At 43.4% G+C, this 18,781-nt stretch overlaps 1 protein-coding gene across 14 annotated transcripts in view; it reads right to left on the reverse strand.

Moving 5' to 3' along the window:
- CAMK2D (calcium/calmodulin dependent protein kinase II delta) overlaps nucleotides 1-18,781 on the reverse strand; it is a 613,333-nt gene that overhangs the window by 155,628 nt on the left and 438,924 nt on the right. For all 14 annotated transcript variants that reach the window (XM_029596378.1, XM_029596351.1, XM_029596334.1 and 11 more), the window contains exons 8-9: nucleotides 18,558-18,641; nucleotides 307-401 (exon numbers count right to left, since the gene is read on the reverse strand). In XM_029596378.1, the coding sequence (XP_029452238.1) occupies nucleotides 307-401; nucleotides 18,558-18,641 (179 nt within the window). The remainder of the gene's footprint in view (nucleotides 1-306; nucleotides 402-18,557; nucleotides 18,642-18,781) is intronic.

Below are 18,781 nucleotides of genomic sequence, written 5' to 3' on the forward strand. Positions count from 1 at the left end.
TTCATGCTCCTGTCATTTATTTATTTATTTATTTAAATTCTTTTGAATACCGAAGTATAGCAGATTGCTTTCACTCCGGTTTACATTGTAACAATTCATACAAGAAACACAGTTTTAGTTGCATAGTTTGATTTTGAGCTTGCAGTTAGCTTTATTTTTACTATGAAAAAAAAGGTGTTCTTTGGTATAGTAAACATTTTTCCCCCTAGCTGAAACAATCTCCAAAATCAAATGACAGAATCTCTTAAAAAAAAGGACACAGAAATGTTATCATTGTTAAATGGTAAAAAAGTTATCATTACGTACATCATAAGCACCGGCCTTGATCTGCTGATACAATCTGTGCTGGTCTTCATCCCAAAAAGGTGGATATCCCACCAAAAGAATGTACAGAATGACACCTAGAAGAAATCAAAAGAACACAGTCAATAATAATTCATAGATCAACTAGACAAGCTCAAAAAAGTTAACTGGCTAATAAAGAGTAATTAATTCAGAATTGCTTATAAATGGACACTTCCTGCAAGCAGGGCCGGAGGAACCACTAGGCGAGCTAGGCCTGTGCCTAGGGTGCCGTGATTTAGGGGGCGCCGTGGCAGGCATCAAAATTTTGAAAGGGCAAAAAGTGCCCTTTCAAAATTCTGCCAGCCCCCGCCTCACCGTGCCACCCTCCCGACACCCCCCTTGTGGTCTAGCAGAGGGCCTGGGAGCTATCTGCAGCTCCTGGGGCCTCGGCTTCCACTAAGCAAAATGGCGCCGGTGGCTTTTAGCCCTTACCATGTGACAGGGGCTACTGGTACCATTGGTTGGCCCCTGTCACATGGTAAGGGCTAAAGGCCACCGGCACCATTTTGCTTAGTGGAAGCCGAGGCCCCAGGAGCGGCAGATCGCTCCCAGGCCCTCTGCTGGACCACAAGGGGGGCGTCGGGAGGGTGGCACGGTGAGGCGGGGCTGGCAGAATTTTGAAAGGGCCCCTGTCACATGGTAAGGGCTAAAGGCCACCGGCGCCATTTTGGTTAGTGGCAGCCAAGGCCCACGGAGTGGCAGATTGCTCTCGGGCCCCCATCTGGACCACCAGGTATTTTGAACGTTTTTTTTGGGGGGGGGAGGAGGAGTCAGGGCTGCAGCTGGGGGCGGCGCAAGGCTGAAGGTGCCTAGGGCGCCCAATCCCCTTGCACCGGCCCTGCCTGCAAGAACCCTACTTTTGCCTATGTCAGCTGTTGTTTAAGCATCTTTTCTCCGAATCCTGATAGAGGCACAGCTATTGTTTGACAACTCCAAATGTTGTCTCTCTTTTTCAGATTTTCCAGCACAACTATGATTTTGGAGACTTCCGGCTAGAGGTAATAATAGGCTTTTCCAATTTTGTATCTATTTGGGGGGGGGGGGGAAACTCAGTACATCTTGCCCTTTGTGACTTCCTCCAATTTATGGATAAAATGGGCAGCATTTCCTGAACCAGATTTAAAGGGGTATAACATAAGGGAAAAGTCTTCTCCAGAATTATGACACCATTCTAAGAGAAGACAACATTGTGTTTCCATTTTCTTAGGAGAAATGGTTAATCAAGGTCTTTACAAAACTAAGGGAATGTAGGGAATATAGGGAAACTTAAGAATGAAGATATGATTAACTGCAGAACATTTAATCAGGGTATTTAAGGTATTTAAGGCAAGATGAACTAAGTTCGGAAAACCAACTGATGACATGAAACTGAACAGCCGATGTACTAAGCTGCAAATGTTTTTGCAGACAGGACTGGTTCTAGAGTAGATGGTGCCCAGGGAGAAAATTGTTGATAATACCACTTCCCTCTTCCATACATTCTCTCCTCCCCTTCCTCTATGCATTCTCTCTTCTCTTCCTCCTCTTCCTACAGGCATTTCTTCTCCTTCTCCCTCCTTTCCCTTACTGGGTCTTCTCCCCCTATCCTGGATCTTCCTCTCTCCCACTTCATGTCCTCTTTCCATGTCCTCATGCCCTTCCCCACTCCATACTACCTCACCCCAAGTACAGTCTCCTCCCCTCACTACCCCATATAGGTCTCACACTTCCTGCCCACTCACCAGCACCACTAACTCCCCATGTAGGTCTACCCTCCACCACCCCATGTAGAGTCTTCTCTCCCTGCCACCCACTTCCACATATCATGTCTCCCTCTCTTTGCCCACCCCATCCTTTTTAGATCTCCCTCTTCTTGTCCCCTTGCCCCACCATAACCCCTACCCTTCATGACCCATATACAATCTCCCTTCCACCCATCACTCCATATCATGCAAGTTCCCCTGCCCTACCATCACCACTCCACAGAGGTCTTCCTCTTTCCCCTACCACCATGTACAGTCTCCCTTCTACTGCATCCACCACTGCTAAACATCAAATGTAAAAAAATAAAATAAATCAAATAAAATGTAGAGCTCAACTTCCCCCTCCTCAATTCCCAGTATTTTCACTCCTCTCCTCCCCCCTCCCAGTGGCTTTATCCCTAGCTTTTCTTTGGACCCACCATCAACTGACAGGAGGAGCAGTGCTTAGCAGTGCATCAGCTTCCTCTATTGCATGGCACCAGTCTCGTCATATGAGCCATGGAATCACATGATCCTGCAGCTCATCTGCGAGACTGGCATCATGCAGCAGAGCAAAGCTCCTCCTGCCAGCCAGGCACATGACTGGGAGTGGGCTGGAGATGGATACAACCCAGGCAATGGGCGATGACAGCCATCCCGGGTCATTGATCGGCTTACCCTACCCTAAGGCCTGCCTTGTTTGCAGATGGGGGCCTATGCATATAAAAATGTGCAAACATCCCAAAACATGCACAAATACTAGTGATTTGGACTATTGTGCATTTTTACACACACACACATATATATATATATATATATATATATATATATATATATATATATATATATATATATATATAGGTAGATAGATAGATAGATAGGTAGATAGGACCTGTTTGCGAAAACATTTCTATGCTACGCATGTATGTTTACAAAAATTCTGAAATAAGGAAGAGCTACAATGTAAAATAATGCAAGCAGCTCATTAACTGAATTCTGCAAAAATCGGCATGAAAATAAATCTTCACATGCCATTTTTCATACAAAAAGTAAACTACATTTCACTGAGGAGTACTTTTTTTTTTTTTTTACTTTTTCGTACTTTAAAGGTATTTCTCCACCCTTAGAGGGTTTACAATTGCAGTTTGCAGTGAAGGTGGAGATTTATACCTGAGGCAAAGGAGAGTAAAATGACTTACCCAAGGTATGGCAATGGGATTTGAATCCTCGTTTCCATGGCTTCTGGCCTGCTACTGTAGCCACTAGGCTATTAACCCACTCCAATTAGTTTTGTCATCTAGCCTAGAGCTCAGCTTTCTTCAGTAAAATTTAAACATACCTTTCCTTTCCTTTTGCCCAGCTAGACCAGTCCGCAGACAAATGGGTTATGTCCTGCCAGCAGACAGAGACAGACAAAAAAGGCTCAAAGCTGACTTTACTCCCCCTGTATAGTTCTGGTGCTGCCTTCAACTCTTCAGTATCCTATATCAGAGCTAAGACAGCCAAAAGCAATCGTTTGTTTTGGTTTCCAAATCTCCATTACCACCAAAATCTGATACACCTAACAAGACTTCACTCCATGGTTATTAACCCAGGAATAAAAATCCCTACACCAACATTACAATTAGGCCATTTTCTTTCAGAGCGGGCAAACAAAATATTCACTGTTAGATTTCTGAACTTATCAGACTGAGAGCCCTTGATCGCCTTGGCTTCCTTGGGTGGGTTCTGGACTGGTAGGGAAGGACTAATGGAAAGGAAATTAACACTGTAAGTCATTCCATTCTATTTCATGTGTTGTCTTACTAATTTGGGAATGAGTGATCAAGTCCATGCTTGGTTCACTTTGTTTCCTGCTGAAAGAGCATTTCAGGTAAGGCATGGCCAATCCCACTCATCTTGGTGCAAGTTAAAAGTAAGTGTTCCACAAGGGTGTACTTTTTGCCTCACTTTTTAATATATAGTTGCGAACATTATGTTTGATTTTGGATGACTGTTCACCATTTTACAACTTGTATGCTGAAGAATAGATATACATCTATTTTTCCCATTAACTCATAGTTTATCTCATACTCTTGAACAGGTCACTCAGCGTTTGCAAAAAATAAAATCTTGGATGTTGGCTAATCAATTTTTTTGAAAAAACAAAAAAACCCATAATCATGGATATAGACATGCTGTACCATGTACATGTTCTGGCTTAATATCTGATGGGAATATTATCCCATTCACACAGACAGGGCACAACTTGGGTTTCATTTTGATTCTGCCCTAAGCTATACATCACATCTGAATATGTTGCATTCAGGATTTAATAAATTGTATTTATTGCACTATTTTAGTTACATTTTATCGACTAGTGATTTTAGGACACCTGTCCAAGATGTCTTTAAACACTGTAAATTACAGCAATACATTGTTAATTGGACTTCCAAATTATTGTCTACCTGCCGTACCGTTAGTACAAAACCCGCTGCTTTAGTATTGCGAGGCACATGGAGAGAGCATGTGACAAATGTTGGCAAAACTACATTGATTATCAATAGAGCAAAGAATAAAAGTTAAAATTTTAGTTTTCATTTTTAAGTTGTTAAGACAATAGTCCTTCATATTTATCACAAGTATTAGTAAAATATGTACCAAGATGCATTTTACATTCTTAGGACTTTCAGCTTTTAAGGGTGCCTCCCCAAAAGTTTATCAGGTATGCAGACATACAAAGAACAATCTCTAAAACTGGATTTCAATTATGGAATGCTCTATCAAAGCATATACACTTGATGCCAGATGTCAAAACTTTAAGAAAACAGTTGATGGCACACTTGTTTATTGAAGCATTTGTTGGTAATTGAGATGTGTTTTATATTAATTGTGTAATAATTGTCCAGTCACTGTATAATGATAATTCATGTTACTATGTACACTACATAGCACAATTTATTTCATATATTGTATTTAATAAGTTTTATCAATAAATAGATAAATAGCTAACAGGAAAGTTTAAATTTCACCTTCCTTATCATCCATGCCAGACCAGTCCAGACAGATGAGATGTACCAAAGCTCCACTCGGTCCAGGTGGGAAGAAGCCACAATAGCTCTTAGGACTCCTCTGTCCAAGGTCTAGCCTCTTCCTGCCTGCTCACCCACACTGAAATGCTTAAAGCAGGGATATAATGAAGGCAAGGGTTCTGTCATGCCATTAACTTCTGGAAAGGCAGATTCTCACTCTGCCTACAAGGATTCTTGTGCCTTCATTGAGGAGGGTCACTGGACCTCTGAAATCTACAAACACTTGATGGAGTGGGCCAGTATGCTTCTCTCCTTAATTACACCTGAAATGTATGTCTTAGAAACCAATGTGCTATCAAGATACATTAATAGAGAAAAGACCTATCTGAGAAAACAATGGTTACCTACAAACATCTCAAAGGTGACCTACAATGTACTTGAAATGGCTACTTCTGTCTCACTCTCATAAATAAGGACAGCTCAATTGCAACAGAAGTGAAACACCAGTCTCTAAAAAAGGGGTGTATGGGGCACAGAGATAATCTTTCCTTTAAAATGACTAAAGGCCACCAAGGAGAGTGATTTCAACAAAAAGACTCAAAGAGATGCCAACCTATGAAGAAGGGATGCCAAATCCCTTCAAAACAAAAGCTCACTTCCAAGTTGAAAAATCTTCACAGGGACAGCTATGTTAGTCTGGTGTAGCAAAAGTGACAGGAATTGATTGGCGCCTTATAGACTAACCAATTTATGAAAGCATGAGCTTTTGAGCACAGTTGAGACCTCACACAGTGGAGGACTTGTGCTCTTGAATCCTCGGAAGAAAGTAACTAATCTGAGTAGTGTGCAATGTGCAATGTGTCTCTTGTGGCAAGTCAGACCCAGTCTCTGATCTCTGCGAGATTTGTGAATTATGCTTTCAACCCAATCAATCTTCTTTGGTAGACGGACATGCCAAAAGACAAAACTGAAGGAATGAACCCCTCAATGGGAAATATTTTCTCCTCTGTAAACTGATTTTGCAGAGACTCCAAACTCTAAGATTTGCCACGTAGTCCTCTTTCACGCCATCGAAAGCTGAACCCTTGACATTAAGTATTGTCATTATGTAGCCTAGTTCTCTTAACAGTCAAATTGCAACAAAAAAAATGGAAGGGATCTTCTAGGGAAGAATCCTCTACCTATGGGAAAGGTTGAAGGAGCACCCCTGCTTGCATCTTCAAAACTCAGTCCAGGGAATGTCCAGGCTTCCAGCAGAAAAATACTGAAGACTGGATGCCAGTCATGGTTCTACTAGGATATCTAAACTCCCTGGTTCTTGCTTTCCTATTTCAGTTGAAGAACTTTCTCATTTTGGAACTTTATGGGGTTGATCCAAAATCCATTTATGGGAGCACACCACTGACACCTAGTAAGATAAAGGGCACTTCTGCTGTCCTTACGCTTCCCTAGGGATGTGCATTCAATTTTTCATTTTTATTTGTAGGGCATACTAAATCAAATTACTGCACATCAATGTGATTTAGTGCGCATTAACTCAATTTAGCATGCATTAGATGAAAAAATAAAATAAAAATAAAACAAAACAGAAAAAAAAGATTATTTTAAAGCTGCACATTCTTAAAAGTCTTAGCCATGTGAGCTGCTGCTAGGTCCTGCGGGGGAACTCCATCCCAGGCCAAATCTGACTCACTAGAATACCTGAAGGCTATTTTATTCCCTTAGTTTGTTCACATCAGCTAATAGCAATACTTTGACCATTACTGCCTGGCTGCCTTCTTCTAAGCTAGAACCCTGGATTTATGGACTGCTAGACAGCTGGCTCTGGTCTTCTGCCTAGACCTGGACCCACTGGTTCTCTACTATGATTCTTGTCCCCACTTCAGCTATCCCACATCATATCTCTCCTCTCAACCTACATCTATGGCACAAACGAACCATGAAGGAGGCTCAAGATCCATTCCCTGCAGATGGCAACTGTGACAAACTCCCTGCTTAGAATACTTATAACCTCTCTAGACAGGAGGATAAATAGCTTTGTGATCCTGGGCCACTGAATATCATCCTGAGAGGAAAGTGTATTGAATGTGATTTTAGTGAGATGCACAAGGGTCTGTACCTAAGGTACTACATTCAGGTCCATTGCCCTGAACATAAGAACATAAGAAAATGTCATATTGGGTCAGACCAAGGGTCCATCAAGCCCAGCATCCTGTTTCCAACAGTGGCCAATCCAAGCCATAAGAACCTGGCAAGTACCCAAAAACTAAGTCTATTCCATGTTACCATTGCTAGTAATAGCAGTGGCTATTTTCTAAGTCAACTTAATCGCAGTTAATGGACTTCTCCTCCAAGAACTTATCCAATCCTTTTTTAAACACAGCTATACTCTGGCAACAAATTCCAGAGTTTAATTGTGCGTTGAGTAAAAAAGAACTTTCTCCGATTAGTTTTAAATGTGCCACATGCTAACTTCATGGAGTACCCCCTAGTCTTTCTATTATCCGATAGAGTAAATAACCGATTCACATCTACCCATTCTAGACCTCTCATGAATTTAAACATCTCTATCATATCCCCCCTTAGCCGTCTCTTCTCCAAGCTGAAAAGTCCTAACCTCTTTAGTCTTTCCTCATAGGGGAGCTGTTTCATTCCCCTTACCATTTTGGTAGCCCTTCTCTGTACCTTCTCCATCGCAATTATATCTTTTTTGAGATGCGGCGACCAGAATTGTACACAGTATTCAAGGTGCGGTCTCACCATGGAGCGATACAGAGGCATTATGATATTTTACGTTTTATTCACCATTCCCTTTCTAATAATTCCCAACATTCTGTTTGCTTTTTTGACTGTCGCAGCACACTGAACTGACAATTTCAATGTGTTATCCACTATGACGCCTAGATCTCTTTCTTGGGTTGTAGCACCTAATATGGAACCCAACATTGTGTAATTAAAGCATGGGTTATTTTTCCCTAAATGCATCACCTTGCACTTATCCACATTAAATTTCATCTGCCATTTGGATGCCCAATTTTCCAGTCTCACAAGGTCTTCCTGCAATTTATCACAATCTGCTTGTGATTTAACTACTCTGAACAATTTTGTGTCATCTGCAAATTTGATTATCTCACTCGTCGTATTTCTTTCCAGATCATTTATAAATATATTGAAAAGTAAGGGTCCCAATACAGATCCCTGAGGCACTCCACTGTCCACTCCCTTCCACTGAGAAAATTGTCCATTTAATTCTACGCTCTGTTTCCTGACTTTTAGCCAGTTTGCAATCCACGAAAGGACATCACCACTATCCCATGACTTTTTACTTTTCCTAGAAGCCTTTCATGAGGAACTTTGTCAAATGCCTTCTGAAAATCCAAGTATACTACATCTACTGGTTCACCTTTATCCACATGTTTATTAACTCCTTCAAAAAAGTGAAGCAGATTTGTGAGGCAAGACTTGCCTTGAGTAAAGCCATGCTGACTTTGTTCCATTAAACCATGTCTTTCTATATGTTCTGTGATTTTGATGTTTAGAACATTTTCCACTATTTTTCCTGGCACTGAAGTCAGGCTAACCAGTCTGTAGTTTTCTGGATCGCCCCTGGAGCCCTTTTTAAATATTGGGGTTACATTTGCTATCCTCCAGTCTTCAGGTACAATGGATGATTTTAATGATAGGTTACAAATTTTTACTAATAGGTCTGAAATTTCATTTTTTAGTTCCTTCAGAACTCTGGGGTGTATACCATCCGGTCCCGGTGATTTACTACTCTTCAGTTTGTCAATCAGGTCTACCACATCTTCTAGGTTCACCATGATTTGATTCAGTCCATCTGAATCATTACCCATGAAAACCTTCTCCATGACGGGTACCTCCCCAACATCCTCTTCAGTAAACACCGTAGCAATCATTTAATCTTTCTGCGATGGCCTTATCTTCTCTAAGTGCCCCTTTAACCCCTCGATTATCTAACGGTCCAACTGACTCTCTCACAGGCTTTCTGCTTTGGATATATTTTAAAAAGTTTTTACTGTGAGTTTTTGCCTCTACAGCCAACTTCTTTTCAAATTCTCTCTTAGCCTGTCTTATCAATGTCTTACATTTAACTTGCCAATGTTTATGCTTTATCCTATTTTCTTCTGTTGGATCCTTCTTCCAATTTTTGAATGAAGATCTTTTGGCTAAAATAGCTTCTTTCACCTCCCCTTTTAACCATGCCGGTAATCGTTTTGTCTTCTTTCCACCTTTCTTAATGTGTGGAATACATCTGGACTGTGCTTCTAGAATGGTATTTTTTAACAATGACCACGCCTCTTGGACATTTTTTACTTTTGTAGCTGCTCCTTTCAGTTTTTTTCTAACAATTTTTGTCATTTTATCAAAGTTTCCCTTTTGAAAGTTTAGCACGAGAGCCCTGGATTTGCACACTGTTCCTCTTCCAGTCATTAAATCAAATTTGATCATATTATGATCACTATTGCCAAGCGGCCCCACCACCGTTACCTGGAACCTAAGACTTGCAGAACATACAACGCTTGCAGCAGATGTGGAAACAGGTGAACTGGACTCCGAGAGTAAGGCCTTGAATCCATGACAGCAACAGCCATAAGTCACTTTTCTTGTTTGGAGGCATGAGGGCTTCCCTATATTCAAGAGACTGGGAAGGATAATTGCTGTTCAAGATACTCTTCAGTCAGCATCGGGTTTCTACACTTGCATAATTCTGGGCTTTTCTGTTCCATCTTGGCCCTGAATAGTCTGACTAAAGGAGGAACAAGATTCTTTCCATGCATAGCAAGGCCTTTACTATTCTTTGACCATCAGGTATCTGGAGTCCAGGTTAGCACAAGGAAAGCAGTTCATTGCTGTCAATGAAAGATCCAGGATAATGTATCTGAGAAATATCTGGTATTAACCCCTGGAGGAACCCCTGTGTATCTATGTGGGGCACAATCTAAGAAAAGATTTACCATTCTCCATAAGGACCATAAGAATAGGAAAATTTGCTACCTCTACTAGAAGATCTGAAATAAATACTACTATGCCCTTGATCTCTTTTCAAGGAAGAGATGGAGCCACAAAACCTGTGAGAGAGCAAACAAACCCAATACCACTGTACCTGAACCCTACACTGAGGGGACAAGTAAATACCCCTAGTGGTGTTTCACCACCCAATGAAGAATACTCTTAAGTGTTTCCATGAAAGAGCGTGCCCAGAACCCAGCAGCCCGTAACAAGGAGGCAATTGCCACAGACAATTCCATCACCATGGATTACTTCCCCAAGGAAGAGAGAGCGTTGCCTGAGCAAATTGCTTGCAGCCTCTGAAATGATCCCCAACTAGGATTGGTCTTTGTTGGGGGGAGGAGAGGATGATATTCTGATAAGCATCCTTAGCTGGCCTCTGAACTTTGGTCTCTAAACTTCCAGGACCACTCCACAAGATAGTTCTCTTAGAGAGGATAAAACTCTCTAAGGCTGAGATTGTTATATAGCTGCCTCTCTATGGGGGAACTCTTGGGAGGCATGGCCATAAACTCTGTGATGTCATCTTAGAAACATTCATAGATACACAGAAGTGACGGCAGAAAAGAACCTAATGGCCCATCCAGTCTGCCTAGCAAGCTCCCTTAGTTATCAATTTCCCATACTTGTCAGTCACTCAGACTGCCAAGATCAAGGCTCTTGTTGGATACTGTTTGAATCCAATTTCCTTTCACTCCCTGCTGTTGAAGCAGAGAGCATTGCTGGAATTGCATTAGAAGTATAGTATCAGGCTTTTTGGTTAAGAGTAGTAACCACCGCATCAAGAAAGTTACCCCCATACTTATTTGTTTTCCTAGACTGTACAGTTCAATGCCCTTGTTGGTTGTTGTCTGAATCCAATTCCTCTTTTCCTCTTTTCCCCCTGCCGTTGAAGCAGCGAGCAATGATGGAGTTGCATCAACAGTATGAAGGCTTATTTGTTAAGGGTACTATCTGCCACACCAGCAAGTTACCCCCATGCCTCTTACTTCATTCCCCTCCCCCTTGCCTTTAGGGATCCACATTGTTTATCCCATGCCCTTTTGAAATCTTTCACCGTTTTTGCCTTCACCACCTCTTCCAGAAGGGCATTCCAGGCATCCACCACCCTCTCCATGAAGAAATATTTCCTGACACTGATTCTGAGTCGTCCTCCCCGGAGTTTCATTTTATGACCCCTATTTCTATTGTTTTTTCCCAGTGGAAAAGGTTTGTTGTTGATCGTACATCATTAAACCATTTCAAGTACCTGAAGGTCTGTATCATATCTCTTCTGCTCTGCCTCTCCTCCAGGGTATATATATTTAGGTCTTTCAACCTCTCCTCATAAGTCATTTCATAGAGACCTCCCACCATTTTGGTCACCCTTCTCTGGACCGCCTCCATCCCGTCTCTGTCCCTTTTGAGAGATGGTCTCTGGTCTCCAGAACTGAACACAGTTCTCCGGGTGAGGCCTCACCAAGGACCTGTACAAAGGGATTATCACTTCCTTTTTCTTACTAGATATACCTCTCTCTATGCAGTCCAGCATTCTTCAAGCTTTAGCTATCACCTTGTCACATTGCTTCACCATCTTGAGATCGTTAGACACTATCATCCCAAGGTCTCTCTCCTGTTCCATGCACAGTAGCACTTCATCCCCCATCGCATATAGATCTTTCGGATTAACGCATTCCAGATGCATGACTACACTCCTTGGCATTTGTTGGTGTTTGAGGTAGTTGTGGGTGGATCCTTGGGCCGGTGGCAGATGACCACACCCCCGGGGGAAGATCCTGAGAGGGACCACCGGTCAGGCTCAGAGTATGGAGACAGACACACACTAGTTCTTTTATTAGATAGTATATGGAACCACCAGAGGTGGCAGTACTGAGCTGGAAGCGCCCGGCTGCAGTCCCTCAGATACTGGAACAGCGATCCTGGATAACTGAGCTGTAGAGAAACTGAATATAGTGAGTAGGCAGGGTATGCAGAGTTCAGGAACAGAACCTTGATGGTAACACTCACACAATAGTCTCTTAGAAGCAGCCCAGGAGCTGGAATGAAGTAGGCCATCGAGGAGCGAGTACCTGGTTCCAGGGAACGCTCTGAGAGAGAGATGGTAACTCACTGGTGTTGTAGGCAGCGATGGATTCCTGGCAGAAGTGGTATTCAGTAGCAAGTCCAGGAACGTGGGCCCTCGAGGAGCGAGTACCGGTTCCAGACTGTGATCTGAAAAGCAAAGAGAAAGCGAGGCCCCCGAGGAGCAGGTATCCCTGGTAAGTCCCTGGAGGCAGAGTAGCAAGGTATGTGGAGAGCGAATCCCATCCACCATTTTGAATACTGGCAAAGGCTATCGGCTGCCAGTATTCAAAATGGCGCCGGCCCCTGTGACATAGTGAGGGCAAAGGCTATCGGCGCCATTTTGAATACTGGCAATCGATGGCCGGAGTGCAGGAGGTCACTCCCGGACCCCCGCTGGACTTTTGGCAAGTCTTGTGGGGGTCAGGAGGGTCCCCCAAGACTTGCCAAAAGTCCCTGGTGGTTCAGCGGGGGTCCGGGAGCGATCTCCTGCACTCGGGCCGTCGGCTGCCAGTAATGAAAATGGTGCCAATAGCCTTTGCATTTACTATGTCACAGGGGCTACCGGTGCCATTGGTCAGCCCCTGTCACATGATAGGAGCACAAGATGGCGCCGATGGCCATGTGACAGGCACTGACCAATGGCACCGGTAGCCCCTGTGACATAGTAGGTCAAAGGCTATCAGCGCCATTTTGAAACCGGCAGCCGAGGGTGTGAGTGCAGGAGATGGCTCCCGGACCCCCCGCTGGACCACCAGGGAGTTTTGGTAAGTCTTGGGGGGTCAGGAGGGTGGGGGGTTGTAGTTACTTTAATTTTAGTGGGGAAATAAATAGAAATTAATGTATAGAACGTATTGGGGGGGGGCCCCTTGCCGAATACAACGTATCTGCCCCCTGACGAATATGAATCCTGAATGCAACGTATGGTGTCCCTCTGCACATCCCTACCACTTAACACTATTCTCTCTTCAGAGTAGGTTCCATTTACCATCACACACTGTCTTCTGTCCATTAACCAGTTTGCAATCCATGCCACCACCTTGGCGCTCACTCCCAAGCTTCTCATTTTGTTCATTAGTCTTCTATATGGGCCCGTATCAAAGGCTTTACTAACATCCAAGTAAATCACAACAAGCACTCTTCCCTGGTCCAATTCCTTAGTCACCCAATCAAAGAAATCAATCAGATTTGTCTGATAGGACCTTCCCCTGATGAATCTGTGCTGTCTCGGATTGAGCAACCCACCAGATTGTAGGTAGTTCACTATCCTCCGCTAATAGGGATGTGCAGAGCAAAATTTTATGTTCATATTTTTTATGTCCGAAAGGGGGTCCCACTTGCGGCCAATATGGATATAAAAAAAATCCAATGAGTTGGGTATATGTACATATGTGCAAAAAAAAAATGTAAACCCCCTCACCCTCCTTAATCCCCCCCCCAGACTTACCACAACTCCCTGGTGATCGAGCGAGGAGTGAGGACGTCATTTCTGCAATCCTTGGCGAGAAGCATGTGACGTCGGTGGCACGTCGAGTGACGCGGCGTCACGTGATTCCCGGCTCGTTCGCGCCGGATGGCTCGTTCGGCCCAAAAAGAACTTTTGGCCAGCTTGGGGGGGCCTCCTGACCCCCCCCAAGCTGGCCAAAAGTTCTTTTTGGGCCGAACGAGCCATCCGGTGCGAACGAGCCGGGAATCACGTGACGCCGGCGTCACTTGACGTGCCGCCGACGTCACATGCTTCTCGCCAAGGATTGCAGAAATGGCGTCCTCACTCCTCGCTCCATCACCAGGGAGTTGTGGTAAGTCGGGGGGGGGGGGGGATTAAGGAGGGGGGGGGGGTGTATATTTTTATTTTGGCTCAACAATCGCGATTTCCCACATATCGAACATATCTATGTTCGATATGTGGGAAATCCGATCGTTTATGTCGAATCAATTTTTTAAGTAAAAAAAAATATGAGTTGCGTTTTACTAATGCGGTCAATCCGAATGCACACCCCTATCCGCTAACCCTAACCCTCCACTACCCTAACACTAACGCTAACACTAACCCTCTGCTACCCTCCCCCCCTTCCAACCCCCCTTCCAACCCCCTTCCAATCCCTCATTCCTACCCCCTCCCTCGGAATACCTTGTTACCCCAAAAAGCCAACTCTTATCAGTTCTTACCAGTTTTGACACGTTATTCCCCATGCTTAAGCTGTATCCAAGTTTTTCTCTCCCCCTGTTCTATGTAAGACAACTTTGTCACTGTTTTTTATGGTTGCAATGTAAACCGGAGTGATAATTAACTCTGTTATTTGAACTTTGGTATAGAAAAGTTATAAATAAATAAAATAAAATAAATAAATCCTTTCTTTCAGCAGAGTCTCCATTAATTTTCCCACCACCGAAGTGAGGCTAACTGGCCTGTAATTTCCAGCCTCCTCTCTGCTCTCACTCTTGTGAAGCGGAACCACCACTGCTCTTCTCCAGTCACTTGGTACCACTCCCGTTTCCAGGGATCTATTGAACAGGTGAACAGGTCACTCAGCAGACCCACCAGCACATCTCTGATCTCCCTCAGTATCCTAGGATGAATCTCTTCAAGCTCCATGGCTTTGTCCACTTTCAGTTTTCCTTGCGCTTCCTATACATTCTCTTCCGTAAACAGGGTTTTGTCAAATCCGCCCCCATCCACAGCCTTGTTAACCAGCGACACTCCTTCTCCAGGGTCTTCCTGACACACTGAAGTATTTGTTTATTATTTCTGCTTTTTCTTTGTCTCTTTCCACACATTGAGCCTTTTCACCTTTCAGTTTCATTCTTTATTTATTTATTTACAAGTTTTATATACCGTCATTCGGTGGGTTCCATCATAACAATTTACAACATTTGCATAAAACTTCTAATACTATACCACTTTGGATCTTTCTCCTTTTTCTGATGTATGTGAAAAAACATTTTTCATCTCTCTTTACCAATTTGGCAATCCTTTCTTCCACCAGACATTTTGCTTTCCTGATTACTTTCTTCGTCTCTCTCAGTTTAACCAGTGTTCCTTTTTTTGGGATCCTTTATATTTCTCGAATGCTGTTCTTTTTATTTTTATCATCCACCTTCTTTGAGAACCAGATAGGTTTCTTATTTCTCTTGCTTTTGTTAAATTTTCTAAAGTAAAGATTAGTTGCCTTTGTAATTGCTCCTTTTGGTTTGGCCCACAGTTGTCCCTCCTCTCCCATTTTCTCCCAGTCTTCAAGTTCCATCTCCAGGAATTTTCACATTTCAGCAAAGTCTGTATTTTTGAAGTTCAAAACTCATGAAATTCTGTGAACCATGTCTCCATAACAGCAACAACATCCAAGTCCGCCACCATCATTAGGGCCTGCAAGTCTGAAATTTTATTGCCCAGACTATGAGCCTTTGTGCTCATAGTTTTCCAGTTTATCTCGTTCCATTTACTGCTTTTCTTGGACTTGTTTTTTGCCTTATTCAGCTGATTTTTGTTATCCCCTTTACCCTTTTCCTTGTTTTTCTATTTGGTTTTGTTTTTGTGAACTAGCAATGACCAGGCCAGATGGAGGTCTGACGAAAAGGAGGTCCAAGCATCACTTACCTTCACTGTGCAAGACTCATCAACTTATCTATCTGGGAGCTATTGGTCCCTGTGTAGGAAGGTTTAAGACTTCCCCCTCTGCACATTGTTAACAGCAGGAAAAGTCACTATGGCCTAAAACTGAGGGATGTTGGACCCTTGCAGAAAGATTTAAGTCACAAAGCCATTGAACATAGCAGCATGCCGAAAGAGAATATAGAAGAAAAAAGAAAGAAAAACTGTTAACACAGTGACTCACTCTTTCTATTTTGGGGATACCAAAATATTTTGCTTTCCTCCACCAGTTGTGGACTTAAAAGATGAGGGCAATTCCCTCCCCCCCCCCCATCCCAGTGATCTTTCACTTCTCTGAGAAGGAAATATAGATCCTTCATAGACTTGGTCTCCTTAAGGCTAGAATCAGGTGTCCCACATGGAGGTAATTTCATCTCTATCAATCAGATATAATGGGAAGCACTTGATTGGGGGTGGGGGGTGAGGCCTATAAGCACCTAGGAATATAGGATCCCTCTATAGATTGTCTCTCATTGCTCCTCCAAGAGTTGAAGGAGGCCCCACTCTGGAACTAAGAGCCATCAAATCCCATCTTCTGAACAGCCTCCTCACTGAGGTGAGGTATTACCCTCCTTCTGAGAAGGCACAGTTATCTCCTTCTCTTGTCTCGCTGATTACCTAGGATTGTCCCAGCCAGATGTGCACTCTAACATCTTTAACAATGCCAAGGCCAACCTGACGTTCTTCCATGTGGGAACATGAATAATGGCCAGGAAGCACTCAAAGAGGAATCGAAAGGTGCTCATTTTTTTTTTTAGACAGGCTGCAGTCATTCTCAGCAGCACTAGATTAATTTGGTCTTACATGCCCCTCTAGAAAGCTTCCTTTGTGTAGAGGGGAAGATAGACAATTCAACAAGCTGTTCCCTCGACTGCTCCACTAGCATAGAGGGTAGGAGAAAGGAACTTCAACTGCTGCAATAACAATTCCACAGCAAACTGCAGCTGTGCAAATTCTGCCGTGCCTGATGGTAAATCTGTAGCCCCCCCAACCAGGGAACTTTTTCATTCAACTATCAGAAGGGAAGGAAAAAGAGCCCAGCATGCTTGATTTATATAATTATCTTCTAAATGGGGTTTTTTTTTTTGGGCTCAAAACAGCAGTAAAATAGCTGCTAATCCTGCCAAAACAGATACACTGACCAGGCCCTGTTCCATGTGCACCATAATGCTGCCTTCCCCATAGGCACCAGAGCTTGAATTGAAGAACCCCCCCCCCCCCCCCAGTTTTGCTTGAGACAGAATGCCGACCTTCTGTGGATCACACCCTCTTATCTGGAGCTGCCTTCTCGTAAGCCAGGCAGAATGGACTGGCTGACATGCTGAGCAACTGTGACTCACCTGGGGAACTTCACCTCCCTTTTTTTTTTCTTCCCATGGAGAAACCCAGAAGCCTGCGGAGGTAGGGTGATCAAATTCTGAGCCCTCTGACCGAGTCCAATCTAGCATAGCATCATAGGAGACCAGGAGGCAGATCAGGGAGGAGGCTGTGCTGCAAGCCTTTTTTTTTTTTGCTTCTTCTTCTTCTTTTTAGGCATTCGCTCTACCAGAAAAATCAGCCCAAAGACTGCTGCCCTTGCAGTCGGCTCTACCAGGGAAATCAGCACGCAAAAACTTTTGCCCTGGAAGCCCTATCTGTATCTTCTGCTGCCAGACCCACCAAATTCTGAGCCCTCTGACCGAGTCCAATCTAGCATAGCATCATAGGAGACCAGGAGGCAGATCAGGGAGGAGGCTGTGCTGCAAGCCTTTTTTTTTTGCTTCTTCTTCTTCTTTTTAGGCATTCGCTCTACCAGAAAAATCAGCCCAAAGACTGCTGCCCTTGCAGTCGGCTCTACCAGGGAAATCAGCACGCAAAAACTTTTGCCCTGGAAGCCCTATCTGTATCTTCTGCTGCCAGACCCACCAAGGGAACAAAGTCATTAGGTACTACCTGGTGCTTGACTTATTGGTGTGGGAACTCACACCCCAACTGCTAGTTGACCATCACCTGAAACACCTCCAGGACCTAGCTTATGCTCCACCAGGAACCAGGGAATAAAGCCTTCCTAGAAGTGAAATACTCCTAGCTGCAGGATCAGTCCACATCTCTGCACAATCTGCTGGAGTCAGGGAAATACTGAAGAGCTGAAGACAGCACCAACCCTTTATAGGGGGAGTGAAGTCAGCATTGAGCTTTTCTTTGTCTCCATCTTTTGGCAGGGGGACATAACTCATTGGTCTGGCATGGACAATAAGGACACAGTTAATTGGCATGTGTAGAAAACTTCCATATGAATGAGGCTGCTAACTCATGGGAAATTCTGCAGGTTAGTACATCAAGTTTCAGCACCATATTTCATAATGCTATTCAGGAAGGCCGTATCATACAAAGAAAGAAGTGAAGACATAGAAGGCTGCAATAACGAGATACACAGGATAGCTCACATACAATCTCTCAACTAAGCAGGCAAAATGGGAGGATTTAAATGCAGTTCTAGTGGGACATGGAATTAGATACCACAGCTTTGACCACCCACAAAGGTGTGTTTAATAACAATAGTTAAATTATCTCTTGTTTTGCCCTCCATATGAGGGACTGGTTGTCATGAGATCTCATTTAGACTGTCCGAACTTAACAAGTGAAAATGATAAAATATTATACTAATTATGCAAGACAGCACCAACAATCACATATATCTAGTAGATCAATTTGATCTCTACAAAGAATTTCTAAAACTGTTTTGCAATGATTTCTTACCACATGCCCACATATCCACTGGCTTTCCATAGGGATCTTTTCGTAACACCTCAGGTGACAGATATCCAGGTGTACCAGCAAAACCTATGAAAAAGGAACAAACAGGTTAGGAAAGTCAGGGCAAGTGTTTACAGTAACAATGCCAAAAGAGATAGGAAATATTTCTTGGTACTTTTATACAGTGGCCTTTCTTTATAATGAAACTCTCTATTACCATAAGTACA

Source organism: Rhinatrema bivittatum, chromosome 1, assembly GCF_901001135.1.
Source record: "Rhinatrema bivittatum chromosome 1, aRhiBiv1.1, whole genome shotgun sequence".
Classification (NCBI taxonomy): domain Eukaryota; kingdom Metazoa; phylum Chordata; class Amphibia; order Gymnophiona; family Rhinatrematidae; genus Rhinatrema; species Rhinatrema bivittatum.